The sequence below is a fragment of the Petromyzon marinus genome, chromosome 12 (assembly GCF_048934315.1).
Source record: "Petromyzon marinus isolate PM22_M1 ecotype Great Lakes invasive population chromosome 12, UKy_Petmar_22M1.pri1.0, whole genome shotgun sequence".
Lineage (NCBI taxonomy): Eukaryota > Metazoa > Chordata > Hyperoartia > Petromyzontiformes > Petromyzontidae > Petromyzon > Petromyzon marinus.
Window position 1 is genome coordinate 12,760,591 of NC_133678.1, and position 13,919 is coordinate 12,774,509.

Here is a 13,919-nt window from a genome sequence, read left to right on the forward strand (position 1 = left end):
AACCCATCAAGTTGTGCGTGGCAAATTTAAATCCACAGCTCGCGATGCGCGCGCAGGCTGGCGACAGCCATGCACGTGTGAACAAGGTCACGGCCACACGTGACCCGAGGGCTTATGGCGCACGTGCGCAGCACCGCTGTAGTTCGCCGCGAGAAGCTCAGCGGCGCGGAGGGAGGCGCCCGCAAGCGTCGCTCAGCCATCGCAATGGGGAGCCGCAAGTTTGGAGGGGGGCGGGGGGGGGGAGAAAAAACACGACATTTCGATATTAGATGCCCTCGGATAGTGATGAATTTGTCGTGTTGATTCACGCCAGAAAGGTAATGCATCATATTAATAGAGGACGTGACGGAGTGTTGTGCGCACATCCTTGCAATTAATGATGACAAACTGCGTGCGTGCGTGCAGCTCCACTGCTTATTTATCGAATGAGAAAAAGTCACCGCTTCCCATTCTCTACGCAAAGACAAAGACCTCCCGTATAGCCTTGACAGACTGACGAGGGCAAGTGCTGTCGGTGAGCAGCCAGAGTAGGGTACAAGTGGGGGGGGGGCTGTTGCGGTCAGCACGCTCCGCTGCCTCTGTCTCCCCAGGGCCCAGGTTTACACCCTGCACCAGATACTCACTTAAGACTGAAGTCAATCATCGGGGATGCCGTCTCAGTGGTTTAATGGTTATCGCACAGGACCTGCAATCCAGAGGTCACCGGATTGATTCGACCTCCCGGTTGACAGTTGAAACAACGGGGCAGAAATCCTAATTCCCGCCCGCCCAGCAGTATAAATGGGTGCAGCGCCGTTAGTCGATCGGCAGGCCGCGTGTGGTGGGGTAAATTGTGGGTATCCCCACCTTGTCCAAACATCCTCTAGAAGGGTTCTCCAGAGCTCACTATGGTGGAGGCCCTTTCGCCAACAATGGCGTGAGCAGGAAATTGCAGGGCTGCTCCTTTACACCCACCTCTAATTGCACACATCTCAATACAATTGGTGATTTGCATCTAAATTGCATTCCCCTCCACGAATGCGTAACTTGTATGCGAACTGCACGAATGGATGAATTGTGGCCACCTCCGCGCGCGCACGCAACGCTGCGACACAAGCCGAGCAATGGCGGGATGTGTGCCGGCCCCGCAGTTCCAAATGCCGCCCGGCAAGATCGGCCTGGTGCTCCTCGGATTCGCCTGCTCCTACGCCATTTTCGCTCCACTGCTCGGCTACCTCAGTGACTCCTTCCCGGTATGAACTCTCCCACACCCCCTCCCCCGCCGCCCTTCACAATTCCCTCTTGCACTCTCCTCTCACGTGTTCCTCTTACACTATCGTTTTGTTTTTTAACTATCCCCTCACACCTCCCTGTCCCAGTCTCTCCTCCCTCCCTGTCTCCGCACCTCCCTCCCCGTTCCAGGGAGAGAGAGACTGTGTGCCTGGTCTCTCCTCATTTCCTGTCCACGACCACTTGGCGCTTTTATCTAAACTATAAGAACTATGAACTTTATTTTATTTGACCAGGTAAGGCCCACTGAGCTTCATAGCTCTTTTTCAGAAGCGGCATGGCCATCACAAATGAGAGCTCAACGAAGTGGCTTGTCAAGTGGCAATTTAGAGCAGCCAAATATTCTAAACGTATGTTGATTCTAAATGTGGAGAATGTAGTCACTCCTTTTTGTTTTGGGAGACATTCTACTCAACTGAAACTATTTTTTTTATTTTTACCAGTTAAGACCCACGGAGCTGTACAGCTCTTTTTCAGAAGCGACCTGGACACAAATGATAGCTCACTGAAGTGGCTCATCATGTGGACATTTATAGCAGCCAAATACTCTAAACGCGTTTTCTAAATGTGGAGGGAAAAACCGGAGGATCCTGAGAAAAATCTATGCGACCACGTGGAGATACATGCACACTCCAAATATACAGCAGGCGTCAGGGTCGGGATCGAACCCGCGTCTTCCTGCATACCAGGCGAGGGAGTTAACATCTCGCCACCGTGGTACCTGCCCGGCGCTTGAACCGGGTGGGATCCACAGGCGAGTGTTCCCAGAGCATTCCTCTTGAGCTGGCTCAGTCCCAATCCAGCCCAGCACCCGATTGCTGGGCGTTGCCTGTTAACCACGAATCAGATTGTTACGCGGGCCGAGTCCAGGACCAGTCGTGACATCGTCGGATGGAGAGGCGACATTGCTTGCTTATCTCAACTTTTCAGCCATGGTAGCACGAAATGCACACTTCCAAACATGACAAAACAGATTTGAACTCACCGTAATCTAAAACGTCATGCTTGTCCCATGAAAAGCCCTTGCCTACATTAGAATTAATTTAACATGAACTTGTTTAAGCATCGTTTCACAACCCACACCCGCTGACCCTGGATGGTAGTGGCAGTGGGGAGGTGGCGCCAGAGTTTAACCAACATCAGCGTAGGGGAGACAAAGGTGGCTAGGAATGCACGACCACACCACGAGCCACACTTGTGCGCCTTGCTGGATCACCAACAACAGTCGCCTGTACGACCGACCGGCGTGGCTGAAAGAAGGGGCACTTGTGTGTGTGTGTGAGCGAGAGTGTAGCGGTGAGTGCGCCGTGCTACGGACCAGACAACCCGAGTTCGATTCACCAGCAGCGATTATCTGAACCGGTCCCGGGCCTCCTCTAGGTCGACTCAGCCTCACAAACGAGTACCTGGTGTGGTGTGTAAACATCGCCATTAAGGAGACAAAGGTGGCCGGGCGTGGTGTTGGCAACCCACCCCCTCGTGTGCCGTACCAGCCTTCATAGGTGCGAACAGCACTTGCCCCAACAGTCTGTTAAGGCGATACGGGGGATCTTTGTTTTTGTGCGTGCGCTTGTGTTCAGGCCGTGCGGAAGATGATGATGACGGCTGGAGTCACTATCTGCTCCCTCTGCTTCCAAATGCTGGGGCCAATCCCACTCCTGCACATAAAGAGGTAACGCAATGCGTGTCGCTGCGGTGAAAAATACTGTCGCACCAAACAGAGACTCCATAGCCAATATATATAGCCCTCGCCACGACCCCATCAGTCTCCTGTCTCGCACATCAGCGTGCCCGCTACACACCCTGTGAGTCACTCAATGGATTCTGATTGGCCGCAATGGTATTTTTCTCCGCAGCAGAGCCGAGCCAAGGCACGACGCAGACGTCTCAAAATGTGAGCGTTTCCTTTTGTAAAGGAGCTCCGTTGGCTCACATAGATCTCCCTCGGTGTAAACTCTACCGACCATCAGAGAGCGGAGGCTTTGCAGAACACGGGCCCCCTCTGAGGATGTTAGTAGGCTGTGCTTTTTCATAAAGGGGTAGGAGAGATAGATTTGGCGATGTGTCTCCATCGGGATTGCGCCACTACTGGCGGAAGGGCCTCCACGGGAGGGGCTGAGCTCTATGGAGCCCCTCTAGAGGTTATTTTGAGCGGCGCTGCAGTGGTGAGATATTATCTCCCTCCCCTGGTACGCACCTCCAATTAGCACGGTTGGCTATGTATGGTGCGAAAGAAGTTCACCGTTACACGTGTAGCGAGCGACTTCCGAGACACGTCGGGTAGAAGGCTTCTTATTTATTAAGAGCACACTGGACAGCGACACATAGGCGATCCTAACACTCACAGCCCCATCGCCGGCATACAACTACGCAGCTGTCTGACTAGTGTAGTGACAGCGGTGGAGAGGGTCTTTGCGCAGATCAGCCACGTGGTCGGAGAACGAAGAGATGATGACGGGCAGCGACACAGCCAGGACCCAGGACTCCAAACAGCACCGAACCTCTTATTCGGTCCTCCTTATATCTGCCCCGGCGCGGCCAAGCTCCACCTTTGGCCACGCCCCCTTCCAGAACCCTCGAGCCGGTTCCCGGAGCTTCTCGACTGACTCCGCCTTTCACCTTTACCCCAGATACAATAATAAGGCATTACGTAATGCATCCATAACCGCAATTACCACTCCAGGCCAACTGGTGTCACCCTGTCATTACACATGTATAGTGTCAGTGATTAGTAGACAAGGGTTTCCAGGAAGCACCTTTATTTAACAAGTTCACACTTCACAGGTTCGTCCTTGCACTCTCCATAGTCGTCTAGCCTAGGCTAAACACAACCCTAACTGCGTAACACTGATGGAGCTGACTGAGACAGCCAACAATATCTAGCGAAGATGGCAGCGACAAAGGCGGCAAGATGACAGCGATGACGAGACGAGTCCAATCCCAGAACCGGCAGCCCCGAATCCCGCTCTCGGCTCCTTTTATGCTACCAGTGCAGCCTGGCTCCGCCCTGATCACGGCTCCCTTCTCGAATCCGCTAGCAGGTTCCAGGGGCCTCCAGATGGGGTCCTCTGTGACCTTAACCCCAGTTCCTCTACTCCGCCAACACCCCGTACATGCCCTCACCGGCGTGTGTGCTCTCCGTTCACCACAGTTGCCGCTTCTGTCCACCAGCCGGCGCTATTACCCTGCACATGGATACAGGAGGTCGTGGGTTCGATCCCGACCCTGACGCCTGTATATTTGGAGTTTGCATGTCTCTCTCTCCGTTGTTGCGTCGGGTCTTCCGGTTTATCTCTCCACGTTTAGAATCAACATATGTTTTAGAGCATTTGGCTGCTCCAAATTTCCACTTGACAAGCCACTTCGTTGAGCTATCATTTGTTATGGCCAGGTCACTTCTGAAAAAGGAGCTATAGAGCTCACTGGGCCTTACCTGGTCAAATATAGTTTTTAAAAAAAAATATATAGTTTAGATTAACCGACTCTCCAACGCTGGCCAGACATCTCGCAAGAGCTGGAAGCACCCACACTTTGGGATATAAATCTTGAAATAAAAAACATCTCTCCGCTGCTCACTCGCACTCTGGGTCCGGCGCTCACTTCTGTCATGTGTACCTATGATGATTACACATGTTGAACTTATTTAACACCGTGCGTAGCCAACTGCGGGGCACGTTGGTGGGCGTGGCGTTTCAATATATGGAAGAACGGAGACAGATGGCGTTCGTGGTCAGGGCTACGCATAAACATATGTTGGCCCTGAACCAGCGGTGAAACTTCCAGATTTTCTTCAGCAGGGCCCCGGGCCTCCCATAGGAGAGAACCACCGTTGAGTCTCCAGAGAGTCGGTCCCCGCGAGGAACCATCGTCCTCACAGACCCCTGGCACGCGAAGCGGCCTCCCTCACACACACACACGTGCCGTGTGGGAGGGCCTGCGGGTGTCCACACATCGACTCGCTCTTGCCGACCGCCTCTAGGTACACGCTCACGAGCGATAACCAACCTGCCTGGCATCACGTAGCGAGCGGCAGGCACCGTCTGTTTACAGGTTCATTATATTGAATGCTTTTGCGAACCGTTCGGCGTCGAGTGTGTGTGCTAGTGCTTGGGTTAAATTTACGGTTGTGTTATTTCGGGGTTTGAATACTTGATTGCTACATTGTGTTTTAACCGACCGTCTGTGTTGCTTTATCTAGTTTACAAATTTTGCTAAACCCTGTTTGATTTAGTGTGCTCCGTCTCTCTCCGTGTCCCCTGGTGTATCTGTGTTAATTCCCTCTACTTAAGGTCTGTGTATATATCTGCGGTTATGTGTTTCCTCTCTCTCTTGAATTTAGCTCTTCTGTACCTGATGATGATTGCTTGTGTTGCAATCGAAACGTCGTATGCTATTATATAATTTTCTTTTTTCTTTTTTCTACGTGACTTTACCGAAAAAAACAGAGTATTTCCTGCAGTCACGAAAGCACCTAATCAAGTTTGATTGCTACATTTTGGCGAAACTCCCTTCCCTGTACATTCTTGCTTGCACTCATTATAAATGCGTTTGAATCAGTGGTTCTTAACCTGGGTTCGATCGAACCCCAGGGGTTCGGTGAGTCGATCTCAGGGGTTCGGCAGAGCCCCCGCCACGGAGGTCCGGACACACTTGAATTATTGTGTAAATTTGTGATGACACACACGGCCCGCTTGGCCATCACTGGCTGCAGATGATCATGCTACACTGCTTGGCCAATCAGCGCTGCGGGGAATTTAGTGCGTACTCAGTAGTCAACGTGTGACTGTTGTTGTCGTACGTCATGTGATTTCTTTAATATTTTATCCATACTAACTATGTCGGGCAAAAGAAGAAAGTGGTCGGACGAATATGTACAACATGGATTCTCATGTATCACGGAACGTGATGGGAGTGAGCGTCCTATCTGCATGATTTGCAACGCCAAGTTGAGCAACTCTAGTCTTGCACCGGCAACACTAAAGGAACACTTCTTGAAGCTGCATGGAGACGGGGAATACAAGAACACAACACTTGCTGAATTCAGGGTTTGTACCTGTTAACAAACCCGTCCTGACAGCATCGTACGAAGTTGCTTACCTGATCGCAAAGCAGGGCAAGCCACACACCATTGGTGAAACACTTGTGAAACCAGCTGCATTAAAGATGGCGAATCTGATACTCGGAACAGCGGCCGAAGGTAAATTATCCCAAATTCCCCTTTCAAATGACACCGTCAGTGACAGAATAGAAGACTTTAGTAAAGACATCTTGGCTCAAGTAGTCGCGGATCTGATTTCAAGCCCGGCAAAATTCAGCCTTCAACTCGACGAAACCACAGACGTTTCTGATCTAAGCCAGCTTGCTGTTTTTGTACGCTATGTGAAAGACGACATGATAAAAGAAGAGTTTTTATTTTGTAAGCCTCTTACAACAACAACGAAGGCAGCCGATGTGAAGAAGCTTGTGGATGACTTCTTCAGAGACAACAATCTTTCATGGGATATGGTTTCTGCAGTTTGTACGGACGGAGCTCCAGTCATGCTGGGAAGAAAGTCTGGTTTTGGTGCGCTAGTAAAGGCCGATGCACCACACATCATTGTGACGCATTGTATTCTGCACAGGCATGCGTTGGCAACAAAAACCTTACCTCCAAAAATGGCAGAAGTATTAAAAACTGTGGTGGAATGTGTGAACTATGTGCGAAAAAGTGCTCTGAGGCACCGCATCTTCAGTGAGCTGTGTAAAGAAATGGGCTCTGAATTTGAGGTACTTCTGCTCCATTCTAATATTCGGTGGTTATCCCGGGGACAGGTGCTGAATCGTGTTTTTGCCATGCGTGTGGAATTAGCCCTGTTTTTGCAAGAGCACCAACACTGCCATGCAGATTGCTTCAAAAATCCTGAGTTCATTCTCATTTTAGCGTACATGGCTGATATATTCGCAGCTCTCAATCATCTCAATCAGCAGATGCAGGGTGGTGGAGTCAATATCATGGAAGCGGAAGAACACCTGAAGGCTTTTCAAAAAAAGCTACCGTTATGGAAACGACGAACAGAGAACAATAACTTCGCAAACTTCCCGCTTCTGGACGACTGTGCAAGTAAGATCGAAGATGTGTCTGGAATCGGAGATATTTCTGTATCCACGGAACTGAAGCAAACAATTGCCACGCACTTAGATGAGCTTGCAAAGTCTCTCGACGAATATTTCCCTACAAGAGAGTCATATCCAGCATGGGTGAGACAGCCGTTCACGTTTGCTGTTGAAACAGCAGATGTCAATGATGAATTCCTCGACGAAATCATTGAAATTCAGCAGAGCCAGGTTCAACAGCAACTGTTCAGAACAACAACGCTCTCAACGTTTTGGTGTCGACAAATGAACAAGTATCCAGTTATTGCTAAGAAAGCCCTGGATTTTTTTATACCATTTGTTACAACATATCTTTGTGAGCAATCCTTTTCGAGGATGCTGGACATAAAAACTAAGAAAAGGAACAGACTTTGCTGTGAAAATGACATGAGAGTGGCACTTGCCAAGGTGAAGCCACGCATATCTGAACTGATCTCTCAAAGGCAACAGCAGAAGTCACATTGATTTCCAGGTATGTAATTTGTTGTGAGTTTATGCATTGTGTTGGTTTTATTCTTTGAACAAGGTAATGTTCATGCACGGCTCATTTTGTGTACCAGTAAAAAACATATCTATGTCTTGAATTTGAAAAAAATCACATTTTATTTTTCACTAAAGAGGGGTTCGGTGAATGCGCATATGAAACTGGTGGGGTTCGGTACCTCCAACAAGGTTAAGAACCACTGGTTTGAATGATGGTTCCTGCCTCTTGACTGTGGCCGACGGCCTGACCCAACAGGAGCCCACGAAGAGCTCCAGCGTCTCTGTGAGAAATTATTAATCACTAGTTGTTCGGGGGAGCAGTAGGTGCCCCCCTCAGAAAAGCATTTTTCCGGCCTTTGCACACGAACGACGCATTCACGCAAGCACCCGACGCTCCGTTTAGAAGGTTTATCTTATATTATTACATTATTCATCATAGAGAGATAGATAAAGTTGCGCGCTTACCAACGTACTGGAACGTCTGTCCCTGCGACTTGTTGATTGTGATAGCGCACGCGGGCAGAATGGTAAAATATTGTCATCGTCGCGAACCAAATAGCAAAGTCGTGTCGGTGGGGGCCAAGTCGATTCTGGGAATCAGTTATGGGAATCAACACCGAATCGCCTCGTGCTGCAGATCGATTCAAACGTAATCGAACGTCTGTCCCGTGCGCCTCCTGTCGTCGTACAAACCTACGCGCCCCCTGCATGAAATCTACGGGAAGTGCAGCGTTCGCCGCAGATAAAGTTAGGCGTTTATAAATATAGATTTTTTTTTGTTTAAAATAAACAGTTGCTTGAATTTTATTAACTTGGTAAATTTGACCAGTTGCCCGATGTGTCCAGATTGCAGTCACCCATCATCAGCAGAAGGGTGGTTTAAAACTAAATTTGCAGAAGACACTGGATTGAACCTCTCACATGAATGATCGCCTCTGTCATCTCAGCATTATGAGCCAGCCCAGCAACAATCCTACAGTATGGAAAATGTTAAATAAGTTTTCCCATTTCTGGCAATAAAACCGGTGTTAAGATCTTGACCTATTGCTTTCGTGACTGCAGGAATTCATATTCTTTGGGTCTTTCGGTAAAGCCACGTCGATCGGTTCAAAAGATGATAAAATAAACAAAAAACAACGACGTTTCGATCGCAACACAAGCGACCGTCATCACCCAAAGAATAGATGTTAAGATGTTCAAACACCATCTTCACCACAAGTGCCGTGTGTGGTTAATGCAGACTTGCTTCCTTGCAAAAGCATTCTATTTGGTGTTCGAACATCTTAAGGCCTCCTGTTTTATGGCCAGAAAGGGTAAAATCTATTTTTTCCTACTTTGATACTGGGAAAAAGGTCCCAACAATCCTCCAAAAAATCCAATCGCGGGTGCATTTGCTATTCGAGCCGTTCTTATCGTGCAAGGCTGTCACGGAAGATTACTGTCCTTGTCAATTCTGCAGTCGTTTCACACAAGGGGTGATGTTGCTACGCGGCTCTACCCAATTGAGTAATTTGCCAGTGATTTTTTTTCAAATTTGGTAAATCTGGGCCATGACGCCAGCACACACGGCCTCTTTTTTTCAGATGAGAACACTTTGGGATGTTTAAAGTCCACCGTTCAGCAGATGGCGTGTAGCATTTTTTTGGTTGATCTAGGCGTCGTATTCATCAGGGCGGATGCTGGGGCCGAACCACGAACCTCTGCACCAACCAGCAAATGCACTCTCTCCGGCCATGTCACTCTAAAACTAAACTTTTTATTTTGCCAGGTAAGGCCCACTGAACTCCTTTTCAGAGGCAACCGGGCCACAGATGTAAGATCAACGAAGTAGTTTATCATAGCAGTCAAATATTCTGAGCGCATGTTTATAAATGTGGAGGGAAAAAACGGAGGACCACGGGGAGAACGTGCAAACTCCAAATATACAGGGTCGGGATCGAGCCCACAACTTCCTGTGTACCACGCGAGGTAGTTAACATCTCGCCACCGCGTGCGCCCCCTCACTGCCCCCAGCAGGAATGAAAAAGCCAGATGAGGCAGTGCATTGAATGAGCCTCCATCATGCGAGAGAACTTGTACGAGATGTGCACACGACACACAAACACACTCACGAATGGACACACAAATTAGGCGCGCACTTACGCCCACACACTCATGTTCGAACACGCGCACTAATCACGCCGACACGCAGCACGATCCTCGCTTACATTTTATACACATTTTTTTTTAAAGTCTTGAAACAAAAGTTTTTGACAGCCGTTGCCAAAAAAAACGTATCAGATCTGGGACTATGGTATCTGTAACGTGCGGGATGCGTTTCACGACAGCGATGGGTTTCAGGCGTTTTGCAGTTTTCGTTAAAAACAAGCGAATTGTCACCGGACAAAGGAAATTGTCCTCTGGCAGAAGCACAGGCGGATGTGATAATAATTCGCGGACTTCGCACGGAGTAGCATAACATTCCCTCTGGGCTCTGTGGAGAACAAGCAGGAGGTGAGGTGAGCAGGGGTCCCGGGTATACCCAGAGGAATCGACACGCGGCAGAGGAGAGTTTTTGCCGAATCAAGGATGCTCAAACTCACATGCTCACCGTTACTCAAAAAAGATTCTCCCCTTCCCCTTTCCTCGGCGACGCTCGCACGTCGGTGCAGGGTGCCGCGCGTCCAGCGTCACGTCTGCTGCGGCTGGCGGCACGTAGCCGCAAGCCCACAGCTCGTGCATACTTTAACGTGAAGCATCTGCCCAGGCTTCAATTTGTGCCCGGTCATAGCCGTGGGAGCACAGGCGGGCAGGAGGGCAGCTAGTTGCTTCTCCCCCAACCCCCATCTCTCCGATTCTCCCCGCAACTTTTTGGACAGGGACTCAAGCTATGTGCCAGGCCTCCTCGATTAGCAGGCTTCGTAGGCCCCCTTACCTACTCAACACGGGTTCTCCCAGACACTTGCTCCCTGAAATTACAAATCGTTGCCATAGTCACCGATTCAGCAATCATCATTATGATCATCATCATCATCATAGCCGTCAGACAACGGATCACAATCGTCACGAGAGATCTGGGTTCCTGAACTGGCGGACCGCGAGCCACCCATGGCAAAGGCTCTTGAAGTGGCCCGATGAGCTGTGGTCTTGCCTAGTTTATAGGGCTTGCCTGTGAATTTGGAGTGTGCTTGTTCTCCCCATGGTCGCGTAGATTTTTCTCCGAGTCCTCCGGTGTTTACACTCTTTATTTAGAATCAAACATGGGTTTAGAGTCTTTGGCTGCGAGAAATGTCCACGTGCGAGCTGTCATTTGTGGCCAGGTGACTTCTGTAAAAGGTCGAAATAGCTCAGTAAGCCTTACCTGCTAAAATTAAAATAGTAAGCAGTAAAAAAATATGTCTCTCTGAGGCGTAAAGAGATACAGACAAGTGAGATTAAAGGGAGATAAATAAGAGGCAGAGATGAAGAGAGCTTTAGACTGAATATGAAGATTGGTGAGAAGACAGCGAGATAAACCAGATTGATGTGAAACCTGGAGCATGTGACGTCATAGCACATGGTGCATTATGATGATCTTACACTAGATCATCATAATGCATGGACATAATTTTAAAAGTGCCTTTCACACGTTATATTGAATATTACACGCACGCAGCTAATGAAAATGTCTCGACAATTCTAGCTTGAAGGCTGAAGTCGTGTTTAAAAAATAAAAAATATTTATAATTTCCAATGGGAGATAATTATTCAAATGCACACAAAATTGAGGAATGGTCCAGGATGCTTGTGAAACAGTCGTGAGACGTGGTAAGGGCTCTTGCTGAGGAATAAACAGTTATATTCTTAGTTTTTTCGGTAAAGTCACGTTGAAGAGAAACAACAAAATAACAAAATATATATAAAACAATAAAAAAAATTAGGGTTAGGGACTAGTCCATCTATTTTTTTGAAAAGAGGAGGGGGGAGACGAAATTTTTTATAATGTATGCTGTCTGAAAGCCACTGTAAGCGTGAACAATCAATCAAGAACTGAAATGATTTATCAAATCTTTCCAATGATTGCTAAGATAGAATCCATCTTCTCGGTTGAAATTGTCTCTGTGCTTGTATATGTGGATAGCCTCATGAACGAATCTCTCATGGAAGCCAGATGGCTTACAAAGAACCTCCGTCTTGGAAAAGTCAATGACATGTGAGCCTACTGAATTAGAACAATGATCTGCTACGGCCGAGGTGTTGGTCCTACCGTGTTTAAGGTCTGCTTTATGTTCACGAATGCGGTCCGAGACATGGCGTTTGGTTTCTCCAATGTAACTACTACCACAGAGGCAACTTAGTTTGTAGACACCAGGGTATTGTATGTCCGGAATCACATCTTTTACAGACGGAACCAGATCACGGATTTTATGTAATGTGTTGAAACGGACCTGGATCTTGTGTTTATTCAAGATTTTGGAGATCTTTTTTGTGATCCCAGCAATGTAGGGTAAAGTGATGGTTTTGAAAGGCTCCTCAAGAGGGTTCTTCTTCATGGTTTGAGTGATAGCTTTGCGGATTGTATAGTCGGAGTAACCATTAGCCCTAAGAGCTTGGTGTACGTGCTTGAGTTCACTGCTTATGTGTTCCTGGTCGGATATGCATTGGGCTCTATGATACAGAGTCTTGATGAGAGAATTCTTCTGTGATGGATGGTGGTGGGAATCCGGTTTCAGATAAGCATCCGTATGGGTAACTTTCCTGTAGACAGAGTGGCTCATTGAACCATCAGGTCTCTTTTTAATTAGGACATCCAAAAAAGGTATCTTGCCATCTATTTCGACTTCCATGGTAAATCTGATGGCTGGGTGTATGGAATTGATGTGGTCGAAGAATTGGTCTAGAGCAGGCCGGCCATGTGGCCAGATGACAAAAGTGTCATCCACGTACCTCTTCCATAAGGTTGGGCGCAGAGTGGCAGTCTGGATGGCGTCAGTCTCAAATTTATCCATGAAAATGTTAGCTATAACTGGAGAAAGGGGGGAGCCCATTGGGGTGCCCTCAGTTTGTTTGTAGAAAGTTCCATTCCAAGTGAAGTATGTATTGGTTAAACAGTGTCTCACCAGGGGGGGTTCCTCAAGGACTAAACACTGAGGTACCCCCCCTGGTGAGACACTGTTTAACCAATACATACTTCACTTGGAATGGAACTTTCTACAAACAAACTGAGGGCACCCCAATGGGCTCCCCCCTTTCTCCAGTTATAGCTAACATTTTCATGGAGAAATTTGAGACTGACGCCATCCAGACTGCCACTCTGCGCCCAACCTTATGGAAGAGGTACGTGGATGACACTTTTGTCATCTGGCCACATGGCCGGCCTGCTCTAGACCAATTCTTCGACCACATCAATTCCATACACCCAGCCATCAGATTTACCATGGAAGTCGAAATAGATGGCAAAATACCTTTTTTGGATGTCCTAATTAAAAAGAGACCTGATGGTTCAATGAGCCACTCTGTCTACAGGAAAGCTACCCATACGGATGCTTATCTGAAACCGGATTCCCACCACCATCCATCACAGAAGAATTCTCTCATCAAGACTCTGTATCATAGAGCCCAATGCATATCCGACCAGGAACACATAAGCAGTGAACTCAAGCACGTACACCAAGCTCTTAGGGCTAATGGTTACTCCGACTATACAATCCGCAAAGCTATCACTCAAACCATGAAGAAGAACCCTCTTTAGGAGCCTTTCAAAACCATCACTTTACCCTACATTGCTGGGATCACAAAAAAGATCTCCAAAATCTTGAATAAACACAAGATCCAGGTCCGTTTCAACACATTACATAAAATCCGTGATCTGGTTCCGTCTGTAAAAGATGTGATTCCGGACATACAATACCCTGGTGTCTACAAACTAAGTTGCCTCTGTGGTAGTAGTTACATTGGAGAAACCAAACGCCATGTCTCGGACCGCATTCGTGAACATAAAGCAGACCTTAAACACGGTAGGACCAACACCTCGGCCGTAGCAGATCATTGTTCTAATTCAGTAGGCTCACATGTCA

The 13,919-nt window shown here is 48.0% G+C and overlaps 1 protein-coding gene and 1 long non-coding RNA gene across 5 annotated transcripts in view; one reads left to right on the forward strand and one right to left on the reverse strand.

Annotated features, from left to right (window-relative positions):
• Window positions 1-8,540, reverse strand: part of LOC116941544 (uncharacterized) — a 35,630-nt gene extending 27,090 nt beyond the window's left edge. Inside the window, exons 1-2 of the long non-coding RNA XR_012941554.1 lie at window positions 8,350-8,540; window positions 1,991-2,098 (exon numbers count right to left, since the gene is read on the reverse strand). This is a non-coding gene — a long non-coding RNA (uncharacterized LOC116941544). The remainder of the gene's footprint in view (window positions 1-1,990; window positions 2,099-8,349) is intronic.
• The window catches only part of LOC116941543 (MFS-type transporter SLC18B1-like), a 104,086-nt gene that overhangs the window by 70,473 nt on the left and 19,694 nt on the right, over window positions 1-13,919 (forward strand). For all 4 annotated transcript variants that reach the window (XR_012941551.1, XM_032952697.2, XM_076066634.1 and 1 more), the window contains 2 exons: window positions 1,131-1,232; window positions 2,850-2,941. Coding sequence is in view for 3 of the 4 variants with exons in the window: in XM_032952697.2 (XP_032808588.1) it covers window positions 1,131-1,232; window positions 2,850-2,941 (194 nt within the window). In the remaining variant the exon portion in view is untranslated. The remainder of the gene's footprint in view (window positions 1-1,130; window positions 1,233-2,849; window positions 2,942-13,919) is intronic.